Source organism: Doryrhamphus excisus, linkage group LG2, assembly GCF_037039965.1.
Source record: "Doryrhamphus excisus strain RoL-2023G ecotype Guam linkage group LG2, RoL_Dexc_Guam_v1.1, whole genome shotgun sequence".
NCBI classification, from domain to species: Eukaryota; Metazoa; Chordata; class Actinopteri; order Syngnathiformes; family Syngnathidae; genus Doryrhamphus; species Doryrhamphus excisus.
In genome coordinates, this window is record NC_136358.1 from 1,459,563 (window position 1) to 1,479,511 (window position 19,949).

Consider the following 19,949-nt stretch of genomic DNA (forward strand, 5'->3'; position numbering starts at 1 on the left):
AATATACATTTTCACAGCGACATCTACCGGCCATAATATAACAGCGCAAGCTAGTGAACAGACTATAAAAGGTCAATACGACGTGCCTCGTCTCTTCAACTACATATCCCAGAGATATATGCGTCTCCCATCATGCATTGCGTCATGGATCTCCTCGCTGTGACGCACACAACACAACACGCACAGTTGTTCATTGAGACTCCAACATGGCGTCCGACGCGCCTTCGGGAGCTGATGCTCGCCAGGCCGATTTGGGGTGTGCGATTGCGGCTTTGAATTCATGGAACCACTCGGAGCTCCAAACCAAACTGGCCGAGTTGGGCGCCCCGACGATGGGTAAGAAAAGAAGGAAATTTGTGTTAAAAGCGTTGAAAACAAGGCTTGTGTTTGGCTCAGGGTTGCTGTGCTAATGATGCTAACTCTTCCGCTACCTTTATATCGTTTGGCCAGTTTTGCTAATGATCCAGTGAGGAGTTTTGAACGCAACTATAAACAAACTTTAATTTTCATGGACTTGCTGCTTAGCTAGCCATTGTATTATTTTTGTTCCACGAAGACAGAACAACGGTTATTGTTCATTGTGACGAAAACTAAGGTGCACATGGCTTAGTTCTGCTTGTGTTTGTCTGCAGGCCCAAGGGAAGAGTTGATTGACAGACTGAAAGGTTACATGATACAGGTGAAATGACATCAAATAAAACAAACAATTTGTACATTGTATGTCTTGTGGTTGTGAAGTCATGTTACATTATGTTATGTCTTCCCTGTGTAGACTGGCATCCTGTTGGGAAAACCGAATGATGATAAAGCAGCGGGCCCCCAGGTACATTTTCTTTCACGTAATTTGATGATGCATTATAAAGTTGTCCGCTAATGGGGACAATAACCACATTTACATGGACCCAAATATTCCAATTCCATTCTTGTCGTTCGGAAAGAGGAAAATCTCCTCATGTCAACGTGGCTATTGTTCCACCACAGATGCCCGGCATGCAGGCCATGCCACCCGTGATGGGGGGAATGCTGCATGCGTCAATGAGCATGATGCCAGGGGGACCGCCGCCTCCCACCATGCACATGCCACCCCCGGGCCTGTTGCAAGATGACCATCTGCAGAGGGCGGCCATTGTGATGCAGCACGAGGAGCACGATGGCCACCTTTCGGATAACCAGGAGCTTCTGGAGCAGCAGAAGAGGGTGAGAGGACAATTGGAGCCAGCATGGCGCTAATGTGATGTCATCATCTGTGGTCAAACTTGTTGATTCAGGCTGCCGTGCTCATGGAGCAGGAGCGCCAGCAGGAGATGGTTCACATGCAGCAGGGACCGATTGGCAGGGCGTTGCCACCAGTCAACACAGTTCGAAGTATGTATGTGACCTTCCTGGTGTAGCACGTCCTTCACCCTCTCACCGCCTGCTTGTGTGTCCCTCAGTGGGCTTGGATCCTCGTGGGCCTCTGCCTCCGGGCGTCAGCATGCTGCCCAGCCAGAGACAGAGAGTGCCTCCCCCGCCCGGGGACGACAACAGGGAGGTGAGCAGCCCCATCCCAAATGGACCCCGCCCGCACTTTGTTGGCACACAACTAAGACTGTGATGTTTCTTTGAAGGCCTGGCAGAGCGAGGAGATAAGTATCGGGGGGCCAAAGATTCCTCAGGCCCTTGAGAAGATCCTCCAACTGAAGGAGATCAGACAGGAGCAGCATATTGACCCTGCAGGTTTGTTTTCGTCTCCACAAGCCCGGTGCCCTGCTGCTGCTTTTCCATCAACACTGTCTTGTTTGCCGTCTTCACGAGCAGAAGAAGCCGGCGGGACCGACGTAGACTTCAACGGTTCAGCACGTGGAGCGTCTGAGGCAGAAGACGATGATGGTCGGATGTCCAAGAAGGACGTAAGTCTTATTGTCTTCTTGTGTGTTAGTCTCCTTGCCGCTGGGTGGTATGATGTGAGATCATTTTCTCCACAGAAGAACCGCCGGCGCAGGAACCGCAAGAAGAAGAGCAAGAACAAGCGTGCTCAGGAGAAGAAGGAGCAGAGCGACGGCGAGAAGGAGGAAGACGAGCCCCAAGTGGAGATAGAGTATGTCACAGAGGAGCCGCAGATCTACGACCCGAACTACATCTTCTTCAAGCGCATCTTTGACGCCTTCAAGGTGAGTCCATGTGGGATTGGCTGCTGTCACTCAAGCTTAACGGCATTTCCTCTGATTGACAGCTGACTGACGATCTCAAGAAGGACAAGGATAAGGAGCCCGACAAGACGGAAAAACTTGAAATGACTGTCCTGAGGAAGAAAGGCTTTGAGTTGGAAAAGAAAGACAGTGACGACAGTGACGAGGTTTGACTTTCTGGTCCTGTCTTTCACTTCCGTAAATCCAATTGTTCCACAATAAAGATGTTTGTCTCTCCTGGACAGGAAGTGCGCCAAGATGTTCCTAAACTGTCCAAGAAGAAGTTGAGGAGGATGAACCGTCTCACGGTGGCTGAGCTCAAGCAGGTAAGCTCCACCTCCACCTGTGTGACTCGTTTTATCTGACAACCACCTCCCTCCGCTCCTCCTAGCTGGTGGCCCGTCCAGACGTGGTGGAGATGCATGACGTGACTGCCCAGGAGCCCAAACTGCTGGTGCACCTCAAGGCCACCCGGAACACAGTGCCGGTTCCTCGCCACTGGTGCTTTAAGCGCAAGTACCTGCAGGGGAAGAGGGGTATCGAAAAGCCACCCTTCCAACTCCCGGAATTCATCAGGAGGACCGGCATCCAGGAGATGAGAGAGGCGCTGCAGGAGAAGGTAGGGTGGATGAGAGCGCCCTTGTTGCACGAGAAGTTCAGAAGTGTCATGAGCAATCTCGTCTGTATCTCACAGGAGGATGCTAAAACCATGAAAACCAAAATGAGAGAAAAAGTTCGTCCCAAGATGGGAAAGATCGACATCGATTACCAAAAACTTCACGATGCCTTCTTCAAGTGGCAGATCAAGCCCAAGCTGACCATTCATGGAGACCTTTACTATGAGGTAACACTCACCGGTACGTTCTTCCTGCCTTGTGTGCCGAGGTTGCTGAGTATGTTAATGCCTGTGTGTAGGGGAAAGAGTTTGAGACCCGCCTGAAGGAGAAGAAGCCAGGTGACCTTTCTGATGAGCTTCGCATCGCTCTCGGAATGCCAGTCGGACCAGTGAGTGCCTGTGGCGTTGCCTCACAGCGGGAAAGTTGAACACCTGACACAGCACTCATGCCTGTCTCCTCTCCCAGAACTCTCACAAGGTCCCGCCCCCCTGGTTGATTGCCATGCAGCGGTACGGCCCCCCTCCGTCTTACCCCAACCTCAAGATCCCTGGACTCAACTCGCCCATTCCAGATGTAACGACCACCACGATGACTTGCACTTGACGTTCCGAATGTCCTCTAACAACATCCTCTATTTCACCTCCTCCAGAACTGCACCTTTGGCTATCACGCTGGTGGCTGGGGGAAACCCCCCGTGGATGAAATGGGCAAACCGCTTTATGGTGACGTGTTTGGGACCAACTCTTCAGACTTCCAGGTGAGTCTGCGCTGGCCTGAAGTGGAACGTCTAAACGTGAGGTGCTGACTCTAAATTAATTACTTGTGCTGACAATTAATGCGAGCAGGCCAAAGCGGAAGAGGAGGAGGTGGACCGCTCTACGTGGGGCGAACTGGAGCCGTCCGACGAAGAGTCATCCGAGGAAGAGGAAGAGGAGGAGGAGAGCGATGAGGAGAAACCAGATGAGACGGGATTCTTCACACCAGCAGACAGGTAGACGTTAAATATTATGACGCGGCGTCACAGTGATGATGACGCAGTGGCGTCTTTCCAGCGGGCTGATCACGCCAGGAGGCTTTTCATCCGTCCCCGCTGGCATGGAGACGCCTGAACTCATCGAGCTGAGGAAGAAGAAGATTGAGGAGGCCATGGACGGGTGAGTAGAGAAGTCATTGTCATCATGTTTCTCTCTGTTTGACTCTTTTCTTGTCCTTGCAGCAACGAGACGCCACAGCTCTTCACCGTCCTTCCAGAGAGACGAACGGGCCCGGTTGGCGCCGCCATGATGGCCTCAACGCACATCTACGACATGTCTGCGGTGAGTAGAGCATTTTTCCTTGTCGTCTATCCTTTTATAACCTACATGCTTGTTGTGTGTCTAGGCCGTGGTGACCCGTAAGACCATTGGTGGGGGAGAGTCGCATGGTGTGGAGGTGGCGCTGGCGCCAGAGGAGCTGGAGCTGGACCCCATGGCCATGACGCAGAAGTATGAAGAGCACGTGCGCGAACAGCAAGCGCAGGTGGAGAAAGAGGATTTCAGCGACATGGTGGCCGAGCATGCCGCCAAACAGAAGGTATGCAATAATAATGTGGTGGTGGTGGTGGTTGTTGTGATGGTGATGATTGTGATGATGTCATCCCCAGCAAAAGAAGAGGAAGGCTCAGCCTCAGGACACACGAGGCGGTGCTAAGAAGTACAAAGAGTTTAAGTTCTAGACAACCACTGCAAAGAGGAACCTCATGTTTTACTGTCACAATAAAGGTTGTTTTTTTTATTTATTTGTGTGTTTCCAGTTTTTGTAAATAAAAGTAGCTTAATATTCAGTTTGAGACCACGAGGGATCAAGTTGTTGTATGACCCAAATACTTACTGCTGGAGCACGTGGGACTTGGCATCACCTGACTGATACGTGTGAGTGTGACGGGTGACCTTAGCTTATGAGGTGACCTCTTTATAATCGCCTAACCTCCTCAATAAGCTTTGGGGGCTGTAATGCTAGCTAGCAGAGCTAGCTAGCGCAGCGGTAGTTATGGCTCACAACATATCACTCTGCTAGCTAGCACCTCATTAGCAATGCTTTTGACTTCATGTTTAACACGTTCTGTTGCTGGTCGAATAAAGTGGAATATTAGCACACACATTTAGCCCCTCCCCCGCGTTCATGCGCCCGTAGTTGCGCGTGTACAGACCATACACGGTGACGCGCACGCCCAGCTGCTGCTACGCGCGCGCTCTCGTCCAGCTCTCCGGGGGCGTGCTCGTGAGTCGCCAATTTCCGCTTCCTTGTCGCACGAAGAGAGGACGCGGTCCCCGGGAACGAGCTCGCTGCCTGGCGGCCATTATTCCTTTGCTGCTGCGGCAAGGGAAACAACCAGGAAGCCTCCCTCCTTTCCCGCTTGGCTCTCCCGCCGTCAGGATGGAGCGAGGAGGGCTTCCGCGCGCCACGGGCGTCCCCTCGCCGCACGGGCAGCTCTCCAAGCCGGTCAGCATCTCCTCGAACCGGCCAGTCCACATGAACCTGTTCGCCACCTGGGAAGTGGACCGCTCTTCGCCCAGCTGTGTGCCCAGGTATTTCGGGAATGGGAGGAGTCACGAGCCGGTCATTGTTTTCACGCGTGGGTGTATGATGAGCTCATGGCGGTAGGGGTGTCACCTTTTGTTTACCTGCCAGCTCCCTGTGATTGGCCATGAATCGTCTATGACTGAGGTCACATGACAACACCTGGGGGTTAGTCGGGTGATGATACATGCATGTATACTTGTATGTATATGTATATATTCATATTGTGTACATGAGCGTATAAATGTACATCATGTTTTTGTATATGTAGCCTATGTATGTATAGGTATGTATGGACATAAATGTTTGTACCACTGTACCTTCACATTTTGGACACTTAATGTACTCTATGCTCGTTGCCATGACAACACAAGCTTTCACCAAAGGCGTCCAAGATGGTCACCTTCAGGGTGTTGCTGCACTTCCTGTTGCACCATTTAAATCACTTCCTCCCTCATGAGCCAACAGGACACAGACAACTCTTTCAAGTGTGAACACATACAAGCCCCCCCTCCCCCACCCATGCACACATGACAACGTTCTATCATATTCTATCCTATCGGCTAACAGCTAACAGTGCCAACATAATGCCAACAGTGTGAACAGTGATACATTTTTGCCCTTCTAATGTGATGGTGTCTGTTCATCAGGCTGTTCAACTTGACTCTGAAGAAGCTGATTATGCTGAAGGAGCTGGACAAAGACCTCACCACGGTGGTCATCGCCGTCAAACTGCAGGTGAGGTGTCATCGGCCAGGTGTGTGTCAATGTGTGCGCACGCCTTTGTGTTCACATGTGTTTTGGTCAGGGTTCGAAGCGGATCCTTCGCTCCAATGAGATCGTTCTGTCATCGGCTGGTTTGACCGAGACCGACCTTCAGCTGACCTTCTCTTTACAGGTAAAGATTCTGCCCTCTTTGGTCCACCTCCTCGCCACAGACCTTATTTTTTCAGTGCTCCTCTCTCTTTTGTGTGTGTGAGTGCAGTACCCTCACTTCCTGAAGAGAGATGCCAACAAGCTGCAGATCATGCTGCAGCGCCGCAAACGCTACAAGAACCGAACCATCCTGGGCTACAAGACGCTCGCCCTGGGCCTCATCAACATGGCTGAGGTTTGTTCTTGTGTCCTTGCCAATGCTGGTTTGATCATGTGACCGTGTGACTGGACTGGACTGGACTCCGCAGGTGATGCAGCACCCCAGCGAGGGCGCTCAGGTTCTGGGCCTGCACAGCCAGCTGAAGGACGCCTCGCTTCCCGTAGCTGAGATGCGTGTATACTCTCTATCCAGCCAGCCCATAGATCATGAAGGTCCTAAAGCCAAGATGTCAGGTATGGCCTCTGTTGTCATTGTCATCATTATCGTCTTTGTCCATATTGGCCACTTCATTTGCTTCCCTCCAGATCGATCTCCAGACATGGACAATTACTCCGAGGAGGAGGAAGAGAGCTACTCCTCTGAGCAGGAGGGCAGTGACGACCCAGTCCATGGACAAGTAGGCAGAGCTTCTTTCACTTAATGTTAATGTTTGTTAGCGTCCATTGACGTGTCTCTTCCTGCCCAGTACTTGTACGACGAAGACGAGGAGGTGAGGAAGAAAAAGCCCAGGCGTAAGCTGCCATCCAGTGCCGCCATCAGCAGGGTAAGAGACCGTCCTCCAGCTCACTCACTACGTGCGTACGTACGTTGACACGTTACCATCCTGTTGCCTTACAGCAACCTAACATCAAGCAGAAGTTTGTGGCGCTGCTCAAGAGGTTCAAGGTCACTGACGAGGTACGACGCTTACCCTGTGTGAGGAGGTGTGGCCTCTACGTTACACCTTTACCCCCTGTGTGGCATCCAGGTGGGTTTCGGTCTAGAGCATGTGTCGAGGGAGCAAATCCAGGAAGTGGAAGAAGACCTGGATGAGCTCTATGACAGCCTGGAGATGTTCAACCCGAGCGACAGCGGACCCGACATGGACGAGACTGACAGCATCCTGAGCACGCCCAAACCCAAACTGAGGTATTAGCTACCTGTGTCGGACAGTGCGGCTCATATCCACGAGGAAGCTTCATTGTCCATTTTCATGTTTGTCCGTTCAGGCCATTCTTTGAGGGAATGTCCCAATCCAGCTCCCAGACAGAAATTGGAAGTCTAAACAGCAAAGGCAGTTTGGGCCGAGACACTTTGAGTCTGGTAAGTCTAGACGGGAGACGTTGCTGATTGGGTGTGTTGTTTGATATGCGCTGTCTTGCCAGCAGGGGGAACCGCCTCCTCCAGACAAGATGAAAACTTCTCGTAGTCGCAACTTGGAGGAGGTGTTGTCCGAGAGCGAGATCCCAGTACGAACCTGCTGCTGAGTCTTCTCGCACGTATGTGTATCTGAAGGGGTTTCATTGCCGTGTGTGCACGTACAGGAAGTCGTGGATCAGGAACTGGTCGCCGACTCGGGCCCCTGCATCACGGTGTCCGTTGCTGAGAATACTCGTACACCCGTCAAAAGCAGTAAAAGTGACAGCCAGACAGCACCATCGCCAAGGTAACCAAACAGCGTACGTGTTTGTGACGCCTTAACTGACAACCTTCACTCTTGCAGGTTGGATGGAGGCCACACCCCATCCAGGCAGAAGCGCAGCAGCACCCCGATGAAGGAACGCCAGCTGTCCAAACCTTTGAGTGAGCGCACCAACAGCTCCGACTCTGAGAGGTCACCCGAGCTGACGCATGGCACGCCGGTAAACATGGCCACCCGGCCCTGCTTTGGTGGTTAGCGTCCCTTTTACACACGTGTGTGTGTGTGTGCACGTAGGTCCTGAGGAAGGCCATGTATGACCAGCTCAACCACATCTTGTTGGTTGACTCCGCCCTCCCGGAAAGCCTCATCCTGGTCAATGGGGGGGACTGGCAGGGACAGGTAGGCGTGTCCCACCACCATGTCTCCAATCTCCATCGACTGCATTTGTGTGTGCATATACCGTAGTACGTGCTGGAGCAGCTGCAGGTGCACAAACAGCCAGTGGTGTGCACGTGCTCGCCAGCTGAGATCCAGGCCGTCCTGTCGGCCGTTCTTACGCGAATCCAGAAATTGTGAGTACTCCTCTTCTTCTTTCCGCCTTTCCAATAACGTCACGTTCATCTCTTTTCATTGGCAGCTGCAACTCTGCTTCCTGTCTTCACAATAAAAGTGTGTTGGTGTGGTTTGATTGGCAGTTGCAACTGTAATGCGTCCATGCCGCGTGCTGTGAAGGTGGCGGCGGTTGGCAGTCAGAGTTACCTGGGCGCCATCTTGCAGTTCTTTGTCACGCAGCTCGCGAGCAAGACATCCGACTGGCTCGGCCACATGCGCTTCCTGGTGGTGCCCCTGGGTAAGCCAGACCGCTGCCATTTGACAAGCCCCGCCCATCACAGCTGTTTACGTTCTCTTCTCAGGCTCCCATCCGGTTGCCAAGCACCTTGGCGCCCTGGACAACCGCTACAGTGCCTCCTTTCTGGACGGCGCCTGGCGAGATGTCTTCAGTCGCTCTGAGCCTCCTGCCACAGGTAACCCCCCGATGGCGATGATGTCATGAGGCACCATCCGAAACATTTTTGTGACTTTGGTGTGTGCCTGTGTTTCAGACCAACTGGATGTGGCCGGACGGATTGCTCAGTACATTAACGGTGCCGTGGTCACGCACCAACTTCCCATTGGCGAAGCCATGCTGACTTGCAAACATAGGACGTGAGTAAACACGCTCATCTACTGCATCTTTGCACTCAGTAACAGCTGACGTCTCTCTGTAGGCGAGAGGAAGACTCCTACCAGAAGTTCATTCCTTTTGTTGGAGTAAGAGTTCGCTCGTTTTCTGATGTCAGACCTTTGACTGTTTGACCGATAATCTGATAATACTTCCTGTTTTCCAGGTGGTCAAGGTGGGTGTGATCGAGTCTGGGCCCTCGCTGGCAGGTAAGGGTGTGGAATCACACTACTAGGGCCAACTTGGTAATATTGTAACTTTACTTCCTTTTTCATGTTTAAGGGGACGCAGAGGAGGGAGGTGTGTCTGTGAGCTTGGCCGTCCCTTCCACATCCCCTCCCTCCCATGGCTCCCCCACAGGGATGATCAAAGAAGCGGCCACACCCCCTTCGTCCCCTTCAATGGGCAGCGTCACAGTGCAAGGGTAAGTCTTAAATTTGCCACATATGTGCACCTGTCAAGTTGGCGGGCTAACATAGTAGCCGGCTTCTCACTCCCAGGAGTCCCGGCATGTCTCATGGCGTTGACGCCATTGGCCTGCAGGTGGACTACTGGCTGGCATCGCTGGCCGAGAAAAGGCGGGAAGGTGAGCGGCGTGACACAGCGTGCAAAAACACGCTGAAGAGCGCCTTCCGCTCGCTGCAGGTCAGTAGGCTGCCAGCCGGGGGCGGCAGCGAGCCTCATGGCATTCACGCCAGCACCATGGCCATGACAGTCGTCACCAAGGAGAAGAACAAAAAAGGTGAGCGGCAAGGCATATATTCTTGTTGTCTTTTGGAATGTTTTGCTACTTTGGCTTTTGTTGACAGTGCCGACCATCTTCCTGGGAAAGAAGCCCAGAGAGAAGGAAATGGACTCTAAGAGTCAGGTGATCGAAGGCATAAGCCGCCTTATCTGCTCGGCCAAGCAGCAGCAGACCATCCTGAAAGGTTAGTCTTAGCCAGCGTCTAAGCCGCCATCTTGAGTTGCATCCTAAATACCATATTCTGATGCCACCTTTGTCTTCTGTCGCCTCCCCAGTGTCCATCGACGGTGTCGAGTGGAACGACGTCAAGTTCTTCCAGTTAGCCGCCCAGTGGCCCACTCACGTGAAATACATTCCTGTTGGACTTTTCGGCTATACCAAGCCTCCCCCCTAAGGGGCGGCTGCATACTTGCACCCTGGCTTGATCTTTGACAGGTCTGCCCTGCACACATCAAGCAAATCTGCTGAATTCCCAGAAATGTCACATCACAGTGCCCCCTGCAGTTTAAGACTGAAGTACTACACGTACTCCATGGAGGATGGCCACTTGCTGTGTGTGTGTGTGTGGGGGTGGAGGTTTGGCTCATTACACCTCATTACATGATTCAAAACCCAAAATGGCTAACAAGTAAAATATTAGCATAACAGCTAATTAGAATAAAAACTACTTGAAAATAACAGTGGGAGCCAAAAATGGGAAGGCATTGGAAGATAAAATGAAGCATTAGAGGAAGAGCATTAAATTAAAGTGAAAAAAAATGACATGTTGATTTTGAAAATGACATTACATTCAAATGATAACATCTTAAATTTAACATCATGACATTACATCTACAAATGATCTTACATTGCTTCTTTGCAGGCAGATCCAAGGTCAATGATGAGACGTTGAGGATGAATTCTGGCAAAACAAAAAGAAAACAAAAGTACATTATTTGACTATTGCAGTTGTGTGTTGTTCTGGTGCTGAAAGTGATCCACGTTACATCTTAATGTATTGGTGTTGTCGTGAGCATCACACACTTGAGGCTGTTCGTCTGTGTTACTCGTGCGTGGCGGTGTAAGCCATCAGCTTGTAATTGTGCTCTTGTCGTCATGGAAACAAATTACAACATTGTGACTGACAGACATATGAAGAGATATTTTGCACATGCCATTGTCTCTTCTACATTTTGCCTTTAGCCTCAGTAATAGTAATAATAATAATAATGCCTGTACATATGTTACATTGTATTGATATATTTTATAGTACTGCTTTTTCATCGTTACATTTGTCAGTCCAACAGAAGTGAATGAAAAGCTAAAGTGTTGTTTCATTTGTTTTTGTAAATAAATAAATCAATAAATCATATTTTGTACTTGGATATTTTACATTGTTCACAAGCTATACAAATGCCAATTCATTATTAATACCGAATTATTTTATATACTTTATATAATTATTTTATTTTATATACTATTTTGTGTATCGTGACTGTCCAGTGAAATACACGTCTGTCAAAATTACCCTCAAAGTAGGTGGGCGGGATCAAGCTTCTCATTGGCTAACTCGTTGCACAGAAGCCTTTCTACCAATCAGGCAAAATTAATCGATATCAGTAGGTGGGTCAAAAATATATTGGCACATTACTTTGAAAGTACAGGAAGACCAAAAAATGGCAGGAGGAATCGGACAGCCAATCCTCGTTTGATGCGGAAATGACGTAAGTACACTTAAAGATGGCGTCTGATTCAAACGACGAGAGTTTCTGTCCGGCAGTAAGTGTAATAATTTAAGAAATAATCGTTTCAGAAAGCATTTTTGTCGTTTTAGCGTTACACCCCAATACGTTTATAATGTTTCCTTTCGACACTGAATTAACCGCGTAAAGCCCAGGGGAAGATTTGACGCTGCTGGCTTGTTTGTGATCAGAGATTATCTATGTCATGGTGTTAAACAACAACTCTTTCATAAACAAACAAACGTCCACTTATTGTGTTTGACGTTTGATTAAAAAAATGATTCGATAACAGCTTCACCTAAATTGACTATTGCAGAGTGAACATGGCCGGTAGGTTTGCCATGCCAACCACAAAACAGCTTTGCTTTTCTCCATCCATGCATTTTCTATGCCGCTTATCCTCACAAGGGTCGCGGGTATGCTGGAGTCTATCCCAGCGGCGGGGTACACCCTGGACTGGTCACAGCCAGTTGCAGGGCACAAGCAGATAAACAACCATTTCACAGTCATATTCACAGCAATTGACAAGTTATAGTCTCCAATTAACCTAGCATGTTGGAAAGTGGGATGAAGCCGGGCTACCCGGAGAGTACCTACACAAGCATGGGCAGAAGATGCTAACTCTACACAGGGAAGTTCTAACAGAGATATGAACCCATCTCCTGACAGTGATGTCACATGCTTAGTGTGCTTTTCTCCTTCTACACAAATAAAGAGCAAGTTGACTTCTGACAGGAAACCATGCAGAACAACCCACCAGAGCAAAGGAGACTACCCAGCAGTTGTAGCGTGGTCGGAGCGGAGACCGGGACAACATGGCGGAGGTTGCATCTTGATTAATGAACAATGAATGTCAGTAGAACTTGGTGGACATGTGCTAGATGTTTTTCCTAACCAGCAGGAACAAGGTGGATACGCCCCTGCAGGAAGGAGGAGACATGAGTGACTGCAGTGATGCTGTAGAAAAGGGGGCGACCAAGGCAGGACAGATGTCATGTGACAGCCAGCTGACTGCGAGGAGGAGGATCCATCAGCTGGAGAAAGAAAAGCTGGAGATGACATCCACATACAACCAGCAGGTGAAAAGACAACTAGCGTATCTTTGCCAAGGAGACGAGTTCGTCTCATCTGTGTGTGTGTGTTGTAGCTGTGCTCACTGAAAGCGGAGCTCGCCCGGCTCAGGTCCTCTGTGGAGCAAGGCGAAGCCCAGAGGTCGGAGCTTCAATACCAGCTGGCAGTGAGCAAGAGAGATGCCCAGAGAACACATCACGACATCACAACACTCTCAGGTACATAAACAAACCAAACAACACCTTTTTAGTGGATCTAACAAAGCACCAAATAACTTGGCGCACGTGAAGATCAAGGTGCAGAACTCCAGCAGACTGTCCAGGAACTGCACAAGGCTCTGGACATGATTCAGCAGGCCAGAAAGGAGGACCAGGATGCTTTGCAGCAGGAAGTGGACGAACGTGACGCACTGATTGAAACTTTGACTTCAGAGAGTGAACGCCTGCATTGCCTCCTACAGGTCACACACACGTGCCCTCACGCACACACAAACACACACACTGTATGAATGGTTGGACTGTTGTCCATGTCCGTTCCAGTGTCAAGAGGAGGCCCTGGAGCTGGCAGAGAGGAGGATGGTGGTGCTGCAGAAAGCGCAAGAGAAGGAGGTGGAGGTGATTGAAACACGCACATGCACACACACACACACATGCACATATGCACAGATGCTCGATTGCTTTTGCTTGTCCGGAGGTGGCACTTGCAGTGGAGCGCCGCAACCAGCAGGAGGCGGAGTCCAAGCTAGAGCAGCTTCAAGCAGAGTTGAGCGAGCGCACTGAGCATGCTCTGCAGAGGTGAGAGCATCTCACATACGCATTATTGACCCGGAGGCACAAATGCTCACGTTTGTGTGTGTGTTCAGGTTGCAGACAGAGCACGAGCAGTGCAAGTCCGAGCTGACTGTCGCCTTGGAAACAGAGAGGAGGACGGCCTTTGAACTCACAGCAATGCTGGAGGAGGAGAAGAGCATGCACGTCAACACACACCTGCTCTTGGAACAGGTGCCATACATACAACCATACTCAACTTAAGAGTGGGAAATGCCTAATATGGTCATGAACATCCTGGTCACCAGGCTGTGAAGAGAGAAGTGCAGCGTGGGAATGTCCTGGAAGAAATCAAAGAAGCTCTCCAAGAACACATGCGTGCAGGTACAATGATGATGTCATCATTTTAGACTGCTGTGAACCAGTGTGACCAATCACGGTTGTTTACAGGCTACGTTTCCACAAAGGATGATGGGAAACGGAGTCCTTCTGATGATGTAATGCATCTACTCAAGTCCATGCTGCGCAGACTGGTGCAGGCTGACGGACAGGTGAGTGTGTGAGCACCGACTTGCTTCTTTGTCCGTGCTCTGATTGATTACCTGTCCATGCAGGTTCAGGATCTGCTGTTGGCGTCTGAAAGGCTGCACGAGGAGAAGCAGGTTCTCCAAAAGCTGACTTCGGATCAGAAGCGATGCCTCCAAGTACAAACAATCTAAACAGCTCCCTGAGTAGACGCAGCCTGGATGACAACGCTGTGGTTTCTTCTGCAGGAGTCTCGACAGCTGTCACTCAAGCTGCAGGAGGAAGTGACACGCCTGCAAGAGGAGATCCGTGATTGGTCCACACAGAAGGAAAAGTTGGAGAAGGACAAGCAGGAGATGTCAAAGGTCAGATTAGCAAGTTTGACTTTTTTCCATTATTTGCTAACACTGCACGTCTTCTCTGTGTGTGTGTGTGTGTGTGTGTGTGTGTGTGTGTGTGTTAGGCACACATATCCTTCCTCTACTCTGTTCATCAGCGCCTGATGGTGGACTGCACGGTCCTCCAAGAACCCCACAGCATGTTGGATGATTTCACCCGGGTGGAGCTGCGTGATGTCATCACTCAGCAGTTGGAGCAGCTGACCTCCGACCGACAGGAGGCCAAGAATAAGGTGCGGCCGTCACAGTGTTGTTGCAGCCCATCTTGATCAATCATCTTGATGTTGGCCCCTGTCCACCCTGCAGGTGGCCCATCTGCAGAGCGTGTGTGAGGAGACGAGCGCGTGCATGCAGGAACTGCAGCGCAGTCACGAATGTGAGTTAGCGCGTATGGAGGAGAGCGTGAGGATGCGGGAGGAGGCCAGGAATAGCCAACATGCCCATGAGCTGCAGGTAAGGATGCTAATGATGACACACTTGTAACTGGTTTACTTTAACCACTTTTACGGTACCCCATTAGCAATCCAAAAGCTCAGTTTGTTGGGATTTAGATGATACGCCATTGGAGGATACAATCTAATGTTAGATCTGTCACAAACATAAACATCAATGCAACCCAGCATGGAAACATCACAGTGTTCCAACACAGATCCGTACATCCATAATGACCATATTGACCATTCAAATGGGAATAGGTAAGGGCTCAAGCTATGGCTCCATTTTGTTTTCCAGTCTATACCTCCAAACTATGTACTTATTTTGGAAGGCACAAAAAATGGTTATGACACATTTTCACTGTTGCATGTAAAAATTCAGAGTCCAAAGCAATGCTTCTACTCCCTAGGGTCCTGTCAAGGGGGGTACCTGAATTAAAAATTAAAAACCGTGACTCCACTGGAAACTATAATAGGAAGCATTCCTGCATTGCCACAAATTACAGTACACGTAGAGGCTACCCTCTAGTGGTAGGCAAAAGCATTACATGGCGTCCTTCCTCCTTCCTTGGATAGACCTAAATCTAATAGACTGACACCTGTGGCTGTCCGTCACTCAGTGTGTCTTACTGTTACGTTTTTGTACCGCCGAAGTTACTTACAGTAAATCATAAGTTCTGTGGGACAACTCAATGACATTTTCACTGTTGCACAGATATGTACAAACCAAATTCATTTGAAAAAAAAAACAGCCACATCATTTTTTGGGAACGACAACAACCAGAAAAACAATACAGACCATATCATCACCAAACTAGATTTTTTTTCTGTTTCCTGTTTTATTCTCAGCTGAATCGCTCCAAGTGCCGGTCTCTTCAGGATCGAGTAGGCTCTTTGACCTCTGACCTGTCACGTCTCCACGACTACCTCTTGCGGAGCCGTAAGAGGTCCTCCTCCTTCCTGTCGGCGTGCGCACTCCTAGCTGGCATGACGGTGCACACTGAGCTTCGCCTGCGCAGCCTCAGTGAGCAGAAACGTCTTCTGGCCACACGCTTGGCGGCAAGGGAGGAGCTGGAGAAGGAGCTGAGGAGGTTGACCGGTGCTCTAGGAGAAGGAGAAGCAGAAGGGCAGAGGAGTCAAGGGAGGAGACGTTGGAGGAAGTACGCCTGCGTGCTGTTGGCGGTGAGGTGGTGGCGTGACATCGCCAAGAGGAGCCTGGTGTTGTTTCGGCTGGAGAGAGGAGGCAGCGGGCCAGCAGTGTGTGTCGCTACGGCAAATCTGATGGGACAAGATGATGCAGGCAGTAGGTGAAGTTTTCATGGCAGAAGAAGCACACGAACGCCAGTGATGTTGATATGATGAATTTGTGACGCAGACAAAGTGGATGTTGCCTGCGATGAAGGTCGTGATGCTGCGTGCGTTCGCTGGCTTCGCTCCAAAACTCTCTCCTCCGTCATCTTGTCCTGCATGGCAGACCTGCAGGGGGCACTGGCAAGCACTCCTCCAGTTGTGATGTCAGCAGCTCAATCTGGGCTGTCCCGACTCCTGGATCAACTTGTCATCCAACCAAATTCTGGCCCTGAGATCCTGGACCAGATGAAACTGAGCAGACAGAGTCCGCCCCCCAGTACCTTGAAGGTCCTGAAGGTCATCATTTGAGTCAAGCCACAATATCCCAACCTTTAACCTCTACCTGCTTCCTCCCACCAGACCCTGGTGTCTGGCCTTCAACAGTATTTCCTGCTCTTCAGCCAACGACTCCACTCGGCCGAAGTGGAGAGGCGGACCCTGAGGCTTGAGGTGTCCACACTAAGGAGGGCAGAGCAACGAGGGGAGGTCACCTGCAGGACGGTGCGAACACACACACACATACACACACACACACACACACATGGACAGTCTGGTTTCAGTATGTGTTTGTGTATGTGCACAGGTCCCAGGGCATCACTTTCACAGTGTGTGCACGGAGCTCCGCCATGCGCTCAGCAGAGAACAGGAAGCTCACAAACTGGTTCAGGAGCAGTCGATGCAGCTCGATGCTCTGCGGCTACAAGTCGACACGCACGCTACCGAGCAGGCCGACAGCCACCGTGCGCTCAGCCACATGGCAGAGGTACACACACACACACACACACACAGTCATGTGCCGCTGAGTGTTTGATGTTCTCATTGTCATGGCACAGTCACTGGCGGCGGCTCGGCAGCGCCTGAGAGGAAAGGAGCGCTTGTCGAGGGTCCTGGCTAGACGTCTGTCGCGGGCTCAGGAGGAGAGGCGGAGCCTGCGAGGGTGTCTACGACATGTTGATCAGCAGCTTCAGGATGCCAACTGGTAGGTAGCGTATACCTGGATCCTCGGTGCCATCATGTCCTTCACTTCTTGTTTGTGTAGGCGCCAGGATCATGTGATCAGCTATGAAAATGCAGCACAGCACCGCAACAAGAAGGTGAACACAGTCACCAGTCAGCGGTCACCAGTCCATTCGTCCTTCGTTAACATGTTTGAATCTCCTGGTCAGCTGACAGGCGGTCTAATCCACTCACTGGCCTTACCCGTCCATCAAATGGGGACATCTGGAGCGGAGAGCATCCTGGGAAAATGTCAGGTAAGATCCTCCCTCCTCTCACATCTGATGACTTCCCTGTGGACCAGTGCAGGAAAAGATCTCCTGATCGACCTTAATCTTGGAGCAAAGTGGGAGGAGTTGAAATCAACTTGTGTTTGCTTCCAGGTGTCTGATGTTCAAGCCCTGCCCGCCCCCTCACCACCTGTCTCCGAAGGAGAGGAAAATGTGTGACGAGAGCAAAGGTGAACAAAAGTGAAGGTCTAGAAGACCAGGAAGTCCCAGTGTGTTCTTCTTGTAGTTCTTTGTAGCACTTTGAGCGCACTCGCGCAACAAAAGTGACGCATCAGCACGCCCTATAGCGAGCGTGTCCCTCCGAGCATCCTCAGGAGACCACGCCCCCAGGCTCTGCGTGCGCGTGTGCGACTTAAGACGCTGCTGCTGCGCACACACGGCATAAATAGGACGTCTCTTTTGTCTTGATTGCTGCTCATCGGAACACGAGGGGATCAATGAACTTGAAAGGACAAAACATCATATTTTCCCTGCTTGGCGTTTCTTGTGAAAAAGTACGATGTGTGTGTGTGTGTGTGTGTGTGTGTGGACACCAAGTTAAAAAAGTGCCAACGCATACATAAAACCGGCATGAGCGCTGACGCTGGTGTTCTCATTGAGGTTCTGTCACAGATGTTGTCGTAGCAGATTAAGTTAAGTTGTGTTCCCGCCCATAAAAACATCTCTTTCCTAATCCCTGAACAACCAGGAAAATATCACATAAATGGATTTTTAGCAGCAAAATGTCACCAGTGGTCTTCATTGCCACTGAGGCCATGTGTGTGTGTGTGTGTGTGTGTGTGTGTGTGTGTGTGTGTGTGTGTGTGTGTGCGCGCGCGCACTGGTTCAGAGACATCAAACACACACACTCTTGCAATAAAAGGAATGACTTATGAGGCACGAGGAAGTTGTCCTACTTGTACCTGACAGAGACACATGGCTCCGCCGCCAACTTGGACCGGCTACAAAGAGCGACATAGAGGCGGAGCATGACACACTTCCACGGTGGCGACGGGAGGCACGCATGATGGAGTTTGCGTGCATGTGTGTGTGTGTGGGTAAGTGGGTGGTAATGGAACTGATGGTGGTGGCGACATTAATGTGGTGACAAATGACAGAAAAATGGCCGACGGGGAAAAGAAGACTGCGTGCCTTTTCGGTTCTTCCGCCGCTGATCCTGAAGTCTGTAGGAAGTCCAAATGTCATGTCCTGATCTTATTCTTCCCCTTTTGGTTCCCTGTTGACCAAAGGAATTTTTCCGTGTCTTGACAAGTTGGGATTGTCGGATGCTGGTCCTGACCGGCGTTGTTTAGTGGAAAAGCAATATGGCCTGGTTTTGGAACAAACACATGAACAGGAACTTGGGGTGGAACCAGCGCCAAGGTTTCGACGAGAAATCCCCCCCCTCACCCACCAGGGCTTTTGGCGGGAAAGTGTGTCAGCCAGAGGGGCATCGATGTGATGTTCACCTTCTTCAGGTTCCAGTTCCAACCCATTCGCTAACCTCGTATGAGCTTTGATGCTGGTGTTCCTAATAAAGTGGCTCCAAAAGCAAGTCACGTGATGGGTCATTCGGCCAGATCTTTGACCTCTCAACAGGAGCAGGAATGGTGGAGGTGGAGGGAGTAGTGTTCCTCCACCCAATCCCATCTGCCAGAAAAGCTTGCGGGGGCGGAGCCAAGCAGCGTGAAGAAATAGAAAAGGTGCGAGCAGAGCGGAGATGAATGAGAAAGGAAGGAGACGAGCACTGATGTTCATGCAGGAAGTAACTCGTCCACCAATCAGCAGGATGATGGCGCCGCTCACTCAAGAGGCTTCCCGGATGACCTTTAACCTCTCTACATGTGCGGTGCCGAGGTGTGGTTGCCCTCGCTACGAAGTCGGAAATGATGACGTGGGGTCATGCGACTGTGGACACAGCTGGGTGACACACGGTAAGACTGCATGACCTTTGACCTTGACTGGATGTAACAAATTTTGACAAAATACCCCACCCACTCATTCTGCAGCCATACGGAAACTCTGGCCCCTCCCTCCCTCCAACAGTGGCCCTGTGGAGGCAGTCCTTCCTGGACCAGTTTTGGACCTAAGCTCCCTGGTCCTGTATGGCACTCAGGCACTTCCTGTACGACTGAAGATCCTGTTGGACCGCCTTTACAGTGTGCTGACACCACAGCAGGTATGCCCTCAGCGGCAGTGACACTCAGCCTTTATTTTGAAGGAGCTGTCCCTTCCTGTCATCTGCAGGTGGCTCACATCTTGCGCTCACTGGGCTGGACTTTGGCTGATTACGTGCGTGGGTACAAGCTGCAGGTAAACACACGCCCGGCGTGGTCATCCTGGTGTCTGTTCAGAACCACTCCAGAACTTTGTGTGCCAGCAGCGAGCCGATGGGAAGGCACTGGAACGTTGGTCCATGGTGAGCCCAGAAGAGGAGACGCTGCTCCTCAAAGAGTTCCTCCGCTTTGGTGAAACGCGACCTGTCGTTGAGTTCATGGCGGCTGTCCATCACCCCTCCTGCACAGAACGACATGAAGGTCTAGGCGAGGAAGGCTCCTCTGTTCACTGGATCCGCCCTTCTACAATGGTGACCAAAACCATGGTGCTAT

The 19,949-nt window shown here is 50.7% G+C and overlaps 3 protein-coding genes across 8 annotated transcripts; all 3 read left to right on the plus strand.

Annotated features, from left to right (window-relative positions):
* The first annotated feature begins 168 nt into the window (after positions 1-168).
* On the plus strand, positions 169-4,562 carry sf3b2 (splicing factor 3b, subunit 2). Its single transcript, XM_058069339.2, has 21 exons — positions 169-336; positions 633-679; positions 773-823; positions 982-1,197; positions 1,269-1,365; positions 1,434-1,531; positions 1,608-1,716; positions 1,798-1,889; positions 1,965-2,150; positions 2,213-2,335; positions 2,414-2,494; positions 2,560-2,787; positions 2,863-3,012; positions 3,084-3,173; positions 3,251-3,358; positions 3,435-3,542; positions 3,631-3,776; positions 3,838-3,939; positions 4,002-4,101; positions 4,166-4,357; positions 4,428-4,562. Exons 1-21 carry the CDS (start codon positions 207-209, stop codon positions 4,497-4,499), a joined length of 2,526 nt encoding a protein of 841 aa, XP_057925322.2. The 5' UTR covers positions 169-206; the 3' UTR covers positions 4,500-4,562.
* A 465-nt stretch (positions 4,563-5,027) lies between these two features.
* On the plus strand, positions 5,028-11,139 carry pacs1b (phosphofurin acidic cluster sorting protein 1b). 2 transcript variants are annotated; one of them, XM_058069349.2, is made up of 24 exons: positions 5,028-5,352; positions 5,995-6,082; positions 6,153-6,242; positions 6,330-6,455; positions 6,529-6,673; positions 6,746-6,837; positions 6,907-6,984; positions 7,059-7,118; positions 7,189-7,349; positions 7,430-7,523; positions 7,586-7,669; positions 7,745-7,866; positions 7,924-8,062; positions 8,137-8,241; positions 8,308-8,414; positions 8,538-8,692; positions 8,757-8,867; positions 8,946-9,048; positions 9,111-9,153; positions 9,231-9,273; positions 9,347-9,488; positions 9,565-9,806; positions 9,874-9,993; positions 10,085-11,139. In XM_058069349.2, the coding sequence occupies exons 1-24, from the start codon at positions 5,201-5,203 to the stop codon at positions 10,201-10,203; spliced, it is 2,721 nt and encodes a 906-aa protein (XP_057925332.2). In that variant the 5' UTR covers positions 5,028-5,200; the 3' UTR covers positions 10,204-11,139. The 2 variants fall into 2 exon arrangements, with proteins under 2 accessions (XP_057925332.2, XP_057925333.2); XM_058069350.2 differs by having other exon boundaries at positions 7,589-7,669.
* Positions 11,140-11,490: 351 nt separating this feature from the next.
* ccdc171 (coiled-coil domain containing 171) lies at positions 11,491-19,868 on the plus strand. Of its 5 annotated transcripts, none has more exons than XM_078794904.1 (26): positions 11,491-11,567; positions 12,266-12,354; positions 12,429-12,609; positions 12,678-12,819; positions 12,892-13,061; positions 13,141-13,215; positions 13,295-13,395; positions 13,464-13,602; positions 13,677-13,752; positions 13,819-13,919; positions 13,983-14,072; positions 14,142-14,258; positions 14,357-14,524; positions 14,598-14,744; positions 15,575-16,028; positions 16,101-16,363; positions 16,436-16,576; positions 16,659-16,838; positions 16,909-17,054; positions 17,115-17,169; positions 17,242-17,328; positions 17,455-19,043; positions 19,126-19,274; positions 19,350-19,519; positions 19,588-19,653; positions 19,724-19,868. In XM_078794904.1, exons 1-22 carry the CDS (start codon positions 11,529-11,531, stop codon positions 17,518-17,520), a joined length of 3,027 nt encoding a protein of 1,008 aa, XP_078651030.1. In that variant the 5' UTR covers positions 11,491-11,528; the 3' UTR covers positions 17,521-19,043; positions 19,126-19,274; positions 19,350-19,519; positions 19,588-19,653; positions 19,724-19,868. The 5 variants fall into 5 exon arrangements, with proteins under 5 accessions (XP_078651030.1, XP_078651031.1, XP_057924906.2 ...); XM_078794905.1 differs by having other exon boundaries at positions 19,129-19,274; XM_058068923.2 differs by having other exon boundaries at positions 17,455-19,274.
* Positions 19,869-19,949: the final 81 nt, after the last annotated feature.

What these genes read in the sequence shown, in the direction of transcription:
- ccdc171 (XM_058068923.2), top strand. Translation starts at nt 11,529, where the DNA reads ATGGCGTCTGATTCAAACGACGAGAGTTTCTGTCCGGCA. An exon ending in ACGAGAGTTTCTGTCCGGCA is followed by an intron (nt 11,568 to 12,265) that starts GTAAGTGTAATA and finishes GACTTCTGACAG; the next exon opens with GAAACCATGCAGAACAACCC. An exon ending in CGACATCACAACACTCTCAG is followed by an intron (nt 12,820 to 12,891) that starts GTACATAAACAA and finishes GCGCACGTGAAG; the next exon opens with ATCAAGGTGCAGAACTCCAG.
- pacs1b (XM_058069349.2), top strand. Translation starts at nt 5,201, where the DNA reads ATGGAGCGAGGAGGGCTTCCGCGCGCCACGGGCGTCCCCTCGCCGCAC. An exon ending in CCAGTGCCGCCATCAGCAGG is followed by an intron (nt 6,985 to 7,058) that starts GTAAGAGACCGT and finishes GTTGCCTTACAG; the next exon opens with CAACCTAACATCAAGCAGAA. An exon ending in CTTACGCGAATCCAGAAATT is followed by an intron (nt 8,415 to 8,537) that starts GTGAGTACTCCT and finishes TTTGATTGGCAG; the next exon opens with TTGCAACTGTAATGCGTCCA.
- sf3b2 (XM_058069339.2), top strand. Translation starts at nt 207, where the DNA reads ATGGCGTCCGACGCGCCTTCGGGAGCTGATGCTCGCCAGGCCGATTTG. An exon ending in CCAACTCTTCAGACTTCCAG is followed by an intron (nt 3,543 to 3,630) that starts GTGAGTCTGCGC and finishes TAATGCGAGCAG; the next exon opens with GCCAAAGCGGAAGAGGAGGA. An exon ending in ATTGAGGAGGCCATGGACGG is followed by an intron (nt 3,940 to 4,001) that starts GTGAGTAGAGAA and finishes TTGTCCTTGCAG; the next exon opens with CAACGAGACGCCACAGCTCT.